Source organism: Trachymyrmex cornetzi, unplaced genomic scaffold, assembly GCF_001594075.2.
Source record: "Trachymyrmex cornetzi isolate Tcor2-1 unplaced genomic scaffold, Tcor1.1 scaffold335, whole genome shotgun sequence".
Taxonomy (NCBI): domain Eukaryota; kingdom Metazoa; phylum Arthropoda; class Insecta; order Hymenoptera; family Formicidae; genus Trachymyrmex; species Trachymyrmex cornetzi.
The window spans coordinates 1,453,477-1,469,186 of NW_017298058.1; the positions used below are offsets into that span (position 1 = coordinate 1,453,477).

The 15,710-nt window shown below is 37.7% G+C and overlaps 1 protein-coding gene across 2 annotated transcripts in view; it reads left to right on the top strand.

Moving 5' to 3' along the window:
• The window catches only part of LOC108763079 (uncharacterized), a 35,303-nt gene extending 21,325 nt beyond the window's left edge, over positions 1–13,978 (top strand). Inside the window, exons 6-11 of one of the 2 annotated variants that reach the window (XM_018510399.1) lie at positions 1,130–1,212; positions 1,321–1,451; positions 2,428–2,593; positions 6,370–6,439; positions 9,105–9,345; positions 11,456–11,528. In XM_018510399.1, the coding sequence (XP_018365901.1) occupies positions 1,130–1,212; positions 1,321–1,451; positions 2,428–2,593; positions 6,370–6,439; positions 9,105–9,297 (643 nt within the window). In that variant the 3' untranslated portion in view covers positions 9,298–9,345; positions 11,456–11,528. Of the gene's footprint in view, positions 1–1,129; positions 1,213–1,320; positions 1,452–2,427; positions 2,594–6,369; positions 6,440–9,104; positions 9,346–11,455 lie in introns of both variants that reach the window. The other variant, XM_018510398.1, reaches the window with a different exon arrangement.
• The last annotated feature ends 1,732 nt before the right edge of the window (positions 13,979–15,710 follow it).

Genomic DNA, 15,710 nt, shown 5'->3' on the forward strand with positions numbered 1-15,710 from the left:
CGTGCTGTTTACAACGCTGACCGGTTTACGGGGCTCCGTTTCATCATTTTACGCGCTCGCTCTAACACGACAAAGCGTGGGGATGTGAATGGAGAGTGTAAATTATCGAGTGTCGCGGCTGGAGCTCAACCAGCTTGTCTACCTGCAATGCCGCGAATGACGAGCGTGCCGTTTTCCGGAGTTGATGAGGAGTAACGCGAGTGAGATGAGGGCCGCTGAGGGTTGATATGAAAAGGAGGATCGAAGACCCTAATGTCATCGAAAGTGGACGGTGATTTGATTCGTTCGTTTCGTGATAATTAATCTCCGAACAATAGCACTCGGGACCGACCGAGTGAGATCGTGTGGCGTTTAGGATCGTTCCATGGATCGATTTGGATCACTTCGACGGTCGGCCCACGAGCTTTAAGCACGAGGTAGTCCCGTATGTGGCGATGGAGCCAGCCGAGTGCCTGGAGCCGCTGAACTTGGTGATCAAAAAGGACGACATTGAAGACAGCGGGCCGACCAGGACTGTGATCGGTGTGAAGATCGCAGAGGCGTCGATCGACGAGGAGGAGAAGGACGCTGTTGTGGCTGAGGAGAGCGCGATCGAGGATAATATGGCGATACTCCAGGACGCTGTCAAGTCTGCCGAGTCCGGTGGTTTACCAACCGCGGATCACAAACTCTTGACCGCGCTCTACATGAGCAGTCTCGTGCAAATGTCGAGCTTAAGCGCCCCGCGCGGCATTGCGCCGCCGCCATACGGCGCCAGCCAGCAGCAACAGCAAAGCTTTATGCAGCTGCTGGCGATGGTGGAGGCACGACATCGCATGTGGCAGCAGATGAACTGGCCACTACCGCAGAGCTTTCTGAGGAGCCCGCTGACGCTACCACCGACCGCGCCATCCTATTTTGACGGCGCAACAACGACGCCAACACCGACACCACCGAACCTGTCTGACCAGCTATCCCAGAACTCCGCACCGACCTATCCCCTGTCCTGTGCGAAATCTGAACCCCTCAATTCCGAGGTTAAACAGTCCTACTTCAATAAACGGTACACAAATGTGATCCAATGGGCTTTGTAGAATCAGCGTTAATCTCGCCTAACAAATTTATCTTGAATCTTACATGTGTGTTGCAGGTCAACGATAGAACAGAAAAACTCCACATCGTTACCTACGGACAATTCAAAAGCTCAGGACACGGGACAACAAAACAATCAAGGTAAGGATTTAAGAGTGTCTGAAATCACATGTGGATAATCGTAATATTAGAGAGACCTGACATTGTTCAAAGTGAATGGTTTATTTAATCTCGTTGTTGTTTCGACAGATAAAAAGAAACCCCATATAAAAAAGCCTTTGAATGCGTTTATGCTGTATATGAAGGAAATGAGGGCGAAGGTTGTGGCAGAGTGTACCTTAAAAGAGAGTGCCGCGATCAACCAAATATTGGGAAGACGAGTGAGTAAATCTTCTTACTTAGATATTTTTTAGACTTAAAGTAAATTGTTCTACTTCGGAGTAGCAAATTTGAATTTTTTTTATTCATTGAATATCGTAAATTATTTTGAATAAGAAAGTACTGGGTTAATAAAATTAATTTATTTGCACTCTGATGTAAGAATAATTGAAATATGCAAAAGTCAATATTTTCTCTTATCATAATGGAACAAGATTTTTGAAATTTTTCATATGGAGAAGAAGCATCAGAAAAGAGAAATAAATTTAATTTGTTTCTAAGCAAACATTTGATTTCTAGCAATTTACTCAGTTAACTTAATTCTACGATTAGATATATATATATTATCGTTATAAACGAAAAAATTTTACTTATGAATTAGATAAATTTTTATATATATAATATTGAACCGATTCGATTATTGAAATTTTTATATTAGACATCAAAAATTTTATTATTTTGATTTTATAATATTCGAATGAGAAAAAAAGAGAAAATATTGATCGACTAATTAAAAATATTCCAGACGAATTTTCATTCTGGATATACAAGTATTGCATGTGTTTTTAACGCTTTTGTCGAACGAATCATCTATCGGGTTACTAATCGGAGCTAACTAACCGTACCTACTAGTATCTCAGTACAAATAGAGCATTGTAGGTGGGATCTAAGGAAATCTCAGATTCGCCTTGATAGAAAAAACGCTGTGACGAAAGGGAAGGGCCGAAGGGTGGTTTTTGTGGGTCTCATGGGACACGTGACGAGTCACACGAGTCAATGATAGTGACTTGTTCACTTGTCGCTAGTGATAAATAAGTTTGAGCAAGAGAGGGAGAGAAAGAGAGAAAGAGCGAGAGAGAGAGAGAGAGAGAGAGAAAGGGAAAGGGAGGGAGAGATAATGGGGACGGTGCACGGTGAGAGATAAGTACTGTGAGGCTGTGAATCTGTGAATCTGAATTTTGGGGGTATGACACGCAGTGGCACTCGCTAAGCCGGGAGGAGCAGGCGCGGTATTATGAGGCGGCCAGGCAGGAGCGCCATCTGCATCAGCAACGATATCCCGGCTGGAGTGCTAGGGATAACTACGGATATGGCAGCAAGAAGAAGAAGAGGAAGAAAGAGCGATCCACAGATCCCACCGGAGGTACCACTTTCCAGTGCTAGAACAGCAGGCCCTTAATAATTCATAATTCATATATAATAATTGCTAGTATATACCTATACTGGTTGATTGAAACGATCAAAGTCTCTGTGCGTTTCTTTTTTCGTACGTTTCTTTTTTTGCGTTATTTATTTATTTATTTATTTATTTATTTGTTTATTATGGTTTTCTGACATTCAATCTTTTTCAACGTGTGCAGGCTATATATATATATATTTATCGACATATATGTATATCTCTTGGATATTTTATATATGTACATATATGCATATATGTATATTTTTTCGTTTTTCGAAACTGAATTGGATTGTCTGTGGGGATTGTGGAATGTGGCACAGCAGAGAACTAAAAAAAAAAAGAAAAGTACAAAAATAAGAAACAAAAAATGGAAGAAAATCAACACGGACTCTCGCGGCATGCAATGCAATTCTTTTTTTTTTTATCTGGCCAAACTCCCTAAAGCGGTATTCGTTCTCCGGAGAACAAGAAGAAATGAGACGAGACAAATAATATCATCGATGATGCGATAACGAGAGCGAGAATGAAAATCAAAGCCTTAGGTACGGGATGTCTGGTAGAGCCTAGGGCCTGACCGTTTTTTCTATTTTTTGTTTTTCGCTGCGAGATGACATCTGCTCACAGTTGCTTGTCTTCTAAGATGAGTCATGCTACGGCGATTTGACGAGAATTGTCAAATGGCAATATCTCGCCATCTTTGAAATTCATTTCTTCTCTTTCTTCCGTTTTTTCCCGTAAATATTCAATAGTATATATATCTGAAATAAACGTTTCTTTTGGGAATTGACAGTATTTTATCATAAGTCTTACATCGAATTCTTCCCTTTACTATTTCAATGACGTGGAGAAGAATTGAGGCAGATGACAAACGGAAATACACTGGAGGAATCAGCGTTTTTTTTAATGGAAAATATGTTCATATTACCGAAAGGATTGAAAGACAGTGAAACCTAATTGAATCGTCTGATAACAAATGTGTAATTCTCAATCTTTCAATTGTATTTTGATAAGTATATAAAATTAAATTAATAAATAAAATTTATTAGTTGGTTGAAACGATATATTATTGTAATATGTATATCCTAAGGATTGTATCTTCTAATGATTTCAAGTATATCAACTGATGTATAGCGTCCACGTTTTCTTCAGTGTATAGACATGCAAACATTACTCTTTCACTTTTTCATCCGCACGCGTATTCCACTAAAATTTTTTATCGTCTACTCGCTAGGTCGTATTCTCTATCAGACACCCTGTATGCCTTTAGGTTGTTAATATCGACCACATGCGACGAATAGCGGTGCGACCGAGGGGGAGGGGACAACTTAGGCTGTTCTTCTAGCACTTTAAACGGAAAGTAGGGACCCCAGAGTGTTACTGAAATGCTATGAGGCAACGAGATATTGCTAAAAAAAATAAAATAATAAAATAGATAACGAAAAAGTAATAAAAAAATTAATTTCTAAATAGAGTTAGCTAATTTTTATGCAATTAGGGTGGCGGCAGTAGCATTAGTGAATTTTCTTTTTTCTTGATGATAAAAATATTGTTTAGTCCACACACGGTTCATGCACAATTACAAAAAGTGTTTGGTTCTCTCTCGGTAGTGGCACGCGCTAGGGCGAGAGGAACAGGCCAAGTATTATGAGTTGGCGCGACGGGAGAGACAGTTGCACATGCAGCTGTACCCTGACTGGTCTTCCCGCGCAAATACCAACCGAACTAAGAAGAGGAAGCGCAAACAAGACACAAACAGTGATCCTGGAGGTACCCACATGCCTCACTCCACACATTCTTACAATCCCCTCGTCATAAGGAAAGAGCCCCCGCCCCCTCCACCCTATTCATTATTACATATATACTATTATATTATATTATACATTCTTATATTGCTACACTATATTATGTTGCATGTTTCCTCCCCGTCTTAGGGGTTTTGGGTCGATATCTATATTATATTATATTATATTATATATATATACATATATATATTTTATTATAACTATATTATTAAACACACACGCATATACGTCCATATATACATATATGTATATATATATAAATGTGACTCTATTATATGGTCTTTTACATTAGTCGCGAGTACGGACGTGCACATACGCATGCGCACGTGCGTGCCTATATATCTGCATTACACATTGGCAACATGTGACACACATTATTATGCACAGGACACATGCACACATCACATGCTCACGCGTGCGCGCACACACAATCGAGACAAACATCCATGCATTTTATTATTAATTACGTATACAACTTTGGGGACGCTGGCCATTTTGCATTTTTACAGGGACCTACTCCGCAATCAGACAATCCTGAGCGTTTAATTTTCTTTCAGCCTTTTTCTCTCTTTTTCTCTCTCTTTCTCTCTCTCTCTCTCTCTCTCTCTCTCTCTCTTATTCATTCACTCATTTTCTTATTTTATAAATATTTATCTCTTATTTTTTCCCCTGTTATTCTCTCTCACTATCATTCTCTTATTCTTGTACTTCGATTCTTAATTCGTACATTTATTTTTCTTTGATCGTTTCAATGTTGCCTGAATTCCTTGATTTTTATTCTATAATTTTATTATTTTCGTTCTATCGTCACTTAATCGAGTCACTCAGTTTATTCTCGACCTCCACATACGAAAATTTCGTACGATAGAACGTTCACATCCATAATATTTTTGATATTTCTTTAGATATATTCCGGAATTTTTATGTTTATAATACAAGTCACGACATTTCAACCAAGTAGATCTTTGATCGTGTTTTCGAAGCTGTTTTAACGTTAACGTTGCATGCTATATTATTTGTTTGACAAAGATAAGCCATTCATCTAGAAAGTGACGTAAGTCTGATTTTGAAATGAATTTAATGAATTTATTTTAACGTTTTATTGAAATTTATACCATTAAAAATGGATTTGCATCGCTTTCAAAATAAATGATTCGCATCTTTGTCAATATGCGTGGATCCTTCCTCGAAGACTATCAACCTCACTGTATGAGATCGTCTGAAGTAGAAATTTACGCAAATACATTCTTGTATTTTTATTTATTTACGTCATATTTTTATGTAAAATCTGTTTTTTAATGTGTTATATTTGATATCGATAGCGTCTTCGATGAAGATCTTATGACATATTGTTTACAATCCTTTGAGGTCGTAACACTGAAATAAATTTTTGTTACATTAATTCGAAAGAAATTTTATTCAATTTCGAAATTACATTACTTGTATAAATACGGGTTTAGGTAATCTATAATATTGAATTTTGTAAAATCTTCTCGGAAGGTTGAGAACCCGTAATGCATATTGATAATCGGTGTTCTTGGATCTCAAGGGATTAACATCGTTCTGTTACACGCATGACTAGTTGACATTCGTTGAATTCATTTGACATTCACAGAAACATAAGTACGTTTGACGCAAAAACTCGGGCACTCTATACTACGTAGATTACGTCGTTTCCGCATATTGAATCGTACACGACAATTTCGCACGGTTTGTTAATATATAATAATACTTATTTATATTATATATATATAAACATTGTTTTTTTTTTCTTTACCACGTGATCATAGATTACTCGAGTTGATTCTTCACATCTTTCTCACATGGCGATGTCAATAACTATGTCATTCTTTTGACAGAATGTACTATGTCGAATAGTAATCCCATTTGCAAACAATCCACGATCATAGCATTAATCATTACTGTTTCCCTTTCTAGGTAATAACATGAAGAAATGTCGTGCCAGGTACGGATTAGATCAACAAAGCCAATGGTGCAAACCCTGCAGGTATGTGTGCCATGTGCAAAGCTTTTTTTCGATATATCTTGTGCTTCAGTGAGAAAACAATTGTTAGATCGCGCGTACGATTTTCGTAGTTCGTGTGTAAATATATACTAAATTTTACAAAAGTCAATAATTTGGCAATGTCATGTTTGTCGATTGTATTTATAAAAAAAATTTTACCTTGTCTATCATTCAATCTAATATAGAGGATACAGTACACGAAGTACTTCGTTTCGATATCCTTAATCTCGCAAAAGAAGATCTCGGATTCTTCCGCGTAACGTCAATCCTCTGTTTCACTTAATATAACGAGTATATAATTTAACACTTTACGGTAATGACACTCGAGTAGCTTACTTAAAGTATACTTTGGCGCTTTAAAAGTAACTGGATGATTCGGAAACGTCTGTAAACGTTATTTTCTATATGTACTAATAACCTTCTTCAAGATTGCTCGCGACGTATCAATCACAATTCTAGTATTCCCGATTTTCGCTATCTCGTATCGGTCTCGGACCCCGTTCCGTCATCCACATGTTATCCATATGGAATGACTTAAAGACATCACCAAATGGCATATCTCCGGAATATACACAGAAAAAGACTTCAAATTAACCATAATGTACTCATATATATAGGCAAAAAATTTGTGTCGATACATATTACTTTGCATTCAATTCAAGACTTGCCTAGTAAAAAATCTTGCATCAATGCAAACTCAATCAAATCAAGACTAAAATCTTTGAAACAAGATTACAATGTATTTGCTTATACATGAGCATATTATGGTTGATTTAAGAATAATATTTTTTTTCTGTGTATGTGTATACTGAAAATAAATGATGTTATGTTAACAGCATTAATATTTCATTGAAAATAATTTTATTAATCCAATAACATTATCAATGAAATAAATATGTCATGCTCTTGCTTTGATCAAATTTTATTTGTTTCATTAATATTATTATGAATTATTAACAAAATTATTTTCGGTTAAAAAATTGCTGTTGATATAACATCACTTTTTTCAGTGTACAAATATCGGTGGTATGCGATGCGATACGATGCGAAACGTCATGCGCAACAGGGTCGTCTCGTGTCAGGAATAATTCATATTTGCAATGATGGTACTCCCTTCCTATCGAATCTACAAATATAGCATAGAGCGAACGAGGAAAGAAACAGAGAAAAAAAGCACAGCGCGCGAAGCTGCGCGTTACCATCAGAAAATGTGTCTTCCAAAAAGAAAAAAAAATAGAACAAAAAGAGAAAGGGATGTGAACGACCAATCTCCTCCCTAGTTACGAATGGGCGCACGACGCCGCCTAACGACGCCCAAACGTGTCCAACTGTACTTGGCTTGTAAATATCGGTTTCTAGAAGCACACTTTCGTAGTTTGTCGCGGTATCACGAGCCACTCGTTTTTTTATCGTCGATTATACACTGCCTCGTTATCACGGCGTAGCCCAAATGCCCCAACTCCCGGCTGGGTTTGTGAATTTCATGGACCTCATTAAAGGGGCGAGGACGAATCCCATCGAACGGTTCTTTTTCTTTCCTCCCGTTTATTACGCGATGAGAGAAGGCGACAGTCTCGAGAGCGATCACCAGATTAAGCGCCATTTGGAGAACGTAGTCTACTAATGAATCATGCCAACCTGGCGATCTTTCATCATCGCGTGCATGGGAATGAACTAGAAGCGTATAAAATTCGTGTCGTAAAACGTGTAAAATTCGTGTCGTAAAGCGTATAAAATTTCATCCTGTGCGATTGCATTTGGTTTGTGTTCATGCTGCCAAAATCAAGACTTATTGTCAGATATCGGGAGCACATAGTTTGTTGCACTTGGACTTGGCCGATTGCACTCTGCATTGAATGCACGTAACTTACATACCGCCTGTATAAACGTCATTGTGCTTTCGATTGGTAATGTTATCACGAATATTTAAGAAATCGTGAATTAGAAGATTGTAAATGTAACGTGTGACAATAAAAATAGACATAAACTGTAACGCAACCACGAATATTCGTAGCGCTATCAAATGTGCTAAGATCAATTCCAATAAACCATCGCGTCAGCGCGGATACTTGGGAGACATATTTTCTGATCGATACAACAATCGCTATATCTTCCACTGTCTTTCTTCGTTCCAGTTAAAATCCAAACTTGTTCCAACGGGGCCGGCAATGCTGTAATCACGATGCCTACGTAACGCATAAATTATCATATTATTCGACTATCTTTTCTTGCCAAAGTTTTATTTTCAAATATTTGGAGATATCATTTATTATTAGCAAAATATGTTTACATATATATGTCAAATAACAAAATTTAGTAGCTATTTTTTATCTCTTCTAAAATAGTGATATGAAACGATACTGTCTGGCATTGATATCGCGCATTCCAGAATATGAAAAATTGCATATAAAAAAATTGATAATCTTGATAGTCAATCTGGTGTAATCGCCGGCCTCGTTTTCGCGATTTTACTATCACAAGAGATCTAGGGACCGAAAGTTAGAAAAGCGGTAACACGTTCGACATACGTAGACACACGTGCGTGTGGGTGACGACACGATACGGTGCGAGATTGAGGTGGGATTAAGTCGACGATATGTCTTAGCGAGAGAGCGCCCCTTTAATGGCTGGTGGTTGGTTTTGGCAGCCCAGTGGAGCATGGAGCGGGGATGGGCATCCACGCGAGCATAATCCATCACGGTGTGGGAAGTAGCGCGGGGGCAGGGGTCGGGGCTGGAGGTGGTGGAGGGACGGTGGGGACAGCCGCCGCCCCGCCAAACACCAACACTGCCTCCAATGCCTCCTCGCCTCAGCAAGAACCCACTTATGTTAATCTCTAGTCAAGCCTATCGCCTCCCTTCTACTGCAACACTTCTTCTTAAACAGTGGTCAGTCCCGACTTGAAACCTACGGGCCTTCGTCGGTCCTCGCTATGGCCGGCCAGTCGCTCGAAAGATAACTCACAAATGATTTTACTGTATCTCACATAACTGGATATTAAACTTTTTTCTGAAACTTGATGAGGACGTATAGCTCGTTAAATATCATTGTGAAAAGGTACGAGCGAAGAGAGCCCCATAGTAAGTGGCACGACGGTGGCCCGTGATGCTCGCATTGTTTCTCATTGTTGTGGCTCTTTACAGCTTATTATTGTTATTTATTTATCCCTCTCTCATTTAGTTGGAATTTACTCAGTGTTGCCCTTAGCATGGCTGATCTGTAATATATATCATATTATATATATATACATATATGTTTTTATATATTTATACACATGTAACAGTTATTTATTCCGATTTTTTAACGTTTGACACTTAGAAGGTTTTTATATATTTTAATTTTTTAGCATGACAGTTCGTACGATTAAGACCGGATGATTGCGGATGTGTTTTTTCACATTTTTTTTACTTTTAATATCTAATTATTTTTTTCTTTTGTAATATTTTATACAATAACGTGTTTTTATACGTATATAGTAACCACTTAAGGCACTTCTTTGAAAAAAATCTCGCTGGCTGAACGTGTAGAATGGAATTTAAGTTAAAATTTTGCACAATTTCGTATTATCAGATTGACTCTCGGACTGGATTGCAAACAACTGCAATTGCAGTTATTTTAACAAGATACCTGTTGCCATGTCTGTGTAGATACTTATTATTTTTATTTAAACAAAAGAAGGGACGCAAATTATTTCTTGTGAGAAATACATTTTTTTTTTTTTTTAATATAAATGCGAAGAATACGATTCTTGCTACTCAATACTAACTACAATTATACATAACTATCGATAATATTTAACAAATAATATATATATATACGTTGCAATCCAGCACGAGATTTTCAAAATGTCCGTTCGTTATCGCGCACTAAAACTACGGAATCTAACTCCCGTAAATTTTGTGTAATGCTTTGACATCCAAGTGTGACTGCGAGTTAATAGCAACTTCCGTCGTCTCGGCAGCACGGCCGATGAAACTAATTGATTTAGCTGAGAGATAAATAATGAGAGCCAATGGCAGAGCGACAAAATGTCTCGACTGCGAAGCAGTTCTCGGACGAGGTCGGACAGGCTCACTTGTGAAAATTGTGCAGTAGCAAAATGCCTTTCTTCCTCTCGTCACACGGAATCTATTCTATCGATGTCCATCTTTTACGGGACTGAAAACTTTATTTTGAATACACTTAGTCGCAATATTCCTAGTTCCACGTAACATACTGTATCCATTCAATGTATGTACGTACATTAATTGGCTTATGACAAATTGATACCGGAAAAAGAGCGCGGATCCCTATAAAATTATCAATTAACGGATGATAAACAATTCGATAGATGCCCCCTGGCATTTCGATTGAGTTTTGTTTCCTTTATCACGTACAAATTTCTTACACGTTATGCTTGTTACGTCCAAGAATTTTGAGCATGGCATTTGCGAGCGAGTGATCAGTGTCGAGCAATCGAAGCATTGTCAGGCGCACAAAGATTGTTGCCTTCGGCAACTGAGGCATTGGAACATGAGATAATTTACTAACTCGAGATGGAGAAGTTTGTGTGTCTGACTTTGCGATGATGACGTAATCGCATGTTTTTTTTAGTTGGTAACAATTTTAGATGTAACATTTTTCATGGACACTGCGCATTTCCAACGGTGAGACTTCCACCGAATGTCGAGCTCCACGTAAAGTTTAGAGATAATTGAAGATAATTTAGAGACACAAGAGAGTCGAATTAAAATTTGTTTGAAAAAATATTGCTTTGATTGGCCACACATAATATCAGTTGAAGTAATCTTCTAACTTTTGTACATTAAAGAACATCGTGCTTTTATCTCGCATTTTAAATATTACCAAAATATAAATAAAAATATTATATATTTGCTATTGTTTAAAGTAATTATCTCTCACAGATGGAAATTGCAGCAATCGAAAGACAACATTATATCGCGTTTTTAATACACCTAAACGAGCATGTACTAATCGGTTTTATGTCGTTATTTGCAGACGTAAGAAGAAATGTATCAGATACATGGGGGAGGGAGGAGACGGCGACGGTGAAGCTGACGGTGAAGCTGAGGATGATCATTCAGAGGATAATCTGGGTAGCGTAGGAGAGGCGGGGACTCCTGAGGAGGACGAATCTTTGAGTAGTCCTGGGGGCCTATCCGCGTTGTCTAGTCTGGCGAGTCCTTCGTTGGTCTTACCATCGCCTTCAAGTCTGGCCAGTCCATGCCCGTGCCCGTGCCCGTTGACGCCCCCGGTGCCGCCCCCGCCTCTGTCAAACACGAACCAGCCGTCGGTGGTGACGACGGCGACGACGACAACATCGGTGGCGGCGGCGGCGGCAGCGGCAGCGATGGCAATGGCAGGATCGGCAGTGACATCAGCGGCAATGCAGCAACAGCAACCGCAACCACTTCCACAGCCTCACCGCAACCCCGTCGGCACGAATCCTCACGACATTAACAATCCGCTCAGCGTGAACCAGCTGACCGGACAGTGTATAAAAAGCGAGCCCGCACCTTCGGGCCCTTCCAACCCGGCAATCAGTGTTACGTAGCCCCGGCCGGACCCACGTGACCGAACTGTTGCTACACGCGGTGTCATCTATAGGGTCCGTCTACGTATGCACGCGATGAGAAGGCTGGATAATGAAGAACCGACTGAAATGATGATAGAAACAAAGAAAGGAACTTGGCGAATGAGAAACCAAATAAGAATCGCTTTCGTCGTTTAACGTTTCTCTTAGTTCCGATCTGATTTGAGGGGAGGGGGGGATTTGACAGAGGCTCAAGGAGACTATAGTATTTTCGTGATGCCTGAAGGTAATTCGAGTGGTTACTTAGTCGAGTTAGATGCAGGTTACAATCGAAGCGGTACTGTTGATGATTCGAATTTGAACATGCGAAATCATCGTGCGAATCTTCCATCGCCATTATGGATTGATAACGTCGCCTTCGATTATTTTCTCCTGACCTCACTCTTATCCAATCGCCGAAATAGAGATCATCCAAAGTCGGGAATAATGATCAAGACGTTATTATACGTGTTAACGAAAGAACAGAAATAAATACTACTGTGCAGAAATACTCAGGACCAAGTATTTGGTTGTAGTCACCCGCTCAGCAAAAAGACAAATGTAAGCGAGATGTAAGCGTGAGAGAATATATGTGCATGTATGCTTGCGAAGCTGGGGAAGAGCAAGGTGCACGTCTGATAATAATGCGACAGAGAAAGCAAGCTCATTGAAAGTGCGCGTGACGCAGCTTGTAGTCCTTGTTACGTTGTGATGCCAATGACTGAGAGTCATGTTCCTGTGCCAGCTACTATACTCTAGGAAAGTAATTATATTGCGGATAAATAGCTAAAAGCATAAAGCGGAGGAGCCGCAAAGAAAAAACGAAGCGGCGCGCTCGCGCGTGAGATGCGTTTTATTATCATTTGTTTATTCGACCTCACCTCACACATCAAGTGTGTGTTAAGATATCTAACTTCTATGTATATGCAATTTGTTATTTTTTTAAAAGTCTATACACACCGTGCGGGTTGATTAGCATGTAAGATCCTTTTTATCGACTCCCCATTCACTTTTTACTCGAATATTTTTTCTTTCTCCTTTTCTTTTTCTTCCCTTATATCTTATTTTTGATAATGTTACATTGATAAATGGCGCTATACGATCGATAAGGTTCTAAAGGCAACGTGTTTCTGTAAAACTTGTCAAGCAAACTTTTCCATTTGTACAGAATATAACACGCTGTTAACTACGGAGTTATTAAGTATGAATATTTTATATCAATGTATGAATATTGATACATTGATATAAATACGTATTAATACTAATAATACGTATTATTAAACTTCGTGTTTTTATTATCACTGTTGCAATCGACTTAATATCGCTCAATGTCTTCATCTTTTGATTCTTTTCTCAAATTAGATAATAATTTTAGCCGTCGATTCGCATGATTTGTACTTTCGATTGAACAAAGACAATAATAAAAATAAAAACCAAACTCAATGAATGCAATTATTTTCTATAGAAATATTGGAACTAGCTGCATCAGTCAACTTGCGAGTGTCAAAAGTGACGTTTTTGGAAGATTATCCTATAATCTGTTTATATTTCTCCCTCATATTTCTATTATTCTTTTTAAACATTTTCTACCCATCTTTTCACTTTTACGTATTAACGTGAGCGTTCGATGAGCATGTAGCAATCCAGACTTGAGGATTAGTTGATTTGTAATCTATGTTTGCGCATCAGAGAAATAAGTTTCTCTCTTAAATCGTGGAATAGAAAAATTTATCGTTGGAACAATCGCTCAATAAACGATGATTAGGAACGGATTTTAGAAAAAACATTTTATGATATCATATAAAACATAGGTTTTACTAATGTTTTATATATTTTTCTCTCCGTTATTAACGAAGTTTTTAGCATGTGGTTTCAAATATTAGGATAGTGCAGGTTTTTGTTTCTAGGTGCAAAACATTATAAATATTTTTATCGGCAACTCTACGTTTTTCCTTATGTTTTATTATATATATATATATATTGTTTATATATCGTATCTCGGTGTAACGTGCAAATGTAAAAGGTACTATTTGAACAATTAATACGAAATAATATGAAATAATGAATATATTTTTCATTATTTCATGAGTTGTTTTTGTTGCGAAAAATCTATTAGCCGATAATCCTTTTTTTTTATAAATGTAATAGAAATTAATCGTATCGTAAAAGATTCTTCGCAATATTGTTTCGTAAGAGAACAGCTAGTTCTTTCATTTTTATTTGTCTTATCATTAAAATTTTAATCATCGCTAATTTAAAAAAATTTTATTTTATCAATTTGATATTTTCGAAAATACATATTTACGAAAATAACAAGAACGAATCTTTTTGCAATAAGACGTTACACAATAGTACGTTTTGTAAAAAGCTAAAAAATACACATATCATATGGTGTCAGGAAATTACCGTAAAACGTTTCATGCGTGGGTAGAACAGACTATACTGAGTCGAAAAGTACCATTTTGCGTTGTCAGCAATAGTTAACGAGATATTAATTACTAAAAATTGCAAAATATTGGTCTTGAATAATTTTTTACTCAAATACTATCAACTTTACAGAAAGACTACAAGAGACAAAAATCATTTATTTTCTTCTCATAAAGTCCTGAGAATTTTTTTAGAATTTTTTCAAATTTTTTTAATACCGTATTTACTATTTTCTCATGTTGGTAAAAATAATAGAATGTAGTACTAAAAAGTTGATAAAAAATTCTAAAAAAATTCTCAGAACTTTATGAGAAGAAAATAGACGATTTTTGTCTCTTGCAGTTTTTCTGTAAAGTTGATAGTATTTGAGTAAAAAATTATTCAAGACTAATATTTTGCAATTTTTAATAATTAATATCCGCAAAATGGACTTTTCGACTCAGTATAGTCTGTTCTACCCACGCACGAAACATTTTACGATAATTTCCTGACACTGTATAATTGCGATGAGAATTGTTAATGACTGATCTCGTTCTGTTATGCGACATTTTGGTGCGATTCTAGTTTTTCTTTACCATCTATTACCAAACCGGAAAGAAATGTGCGAGAGGGGTCCTTTGTAACGATTGTTCCGTAAGCGTTTATTCAGAGAGCAGTTTCTCTTTTGTACATAAAATAAATATGTTTTATATAAGATGCATTTGTTGCGGCGCATGGGAAAGTGCAATGGAGGTGCCAATGAGAGAATGAGAGTGTGAAATTGCGTGCGTTTGTGCGCCACGAAAGAGTAGACGTTGCACGAGGATGCACGCGAACGTCTATGACAATATCTTCCCTTATTTCCCTTCCACAATGTGTTTCTCCTTCTTTTTTTCTTTTTATATTCTTTTGTTTTTTTATTTCATTAGCCGCGTTCAGCAGAAAAAGCTTTGGAATTGTAAAATTCTTCAATATGGATTGGTTCTTGTCTCGTTAGCTTCTTATTAGATCTAAACGCGTGACCAATAATATTAAACAATTATGCAACAGTTTTTGCAATTGCTTTTTCTGCTGAACCCAGCTGTAGACTGGAATCATCCGGTGTCTGTATAGCGAACATGGCGAAAACCGCTGTAAAAACGCATCGTCGAGTATAGCAGCGAACTAAACGTGCCATAACAACGTCATGCCAATATTATCCATATAATACATATTATTTTTGACATTATAATCCATTCCTAGTTCCGTCGTGGAGCGTCAGCCACTGACGCGAAC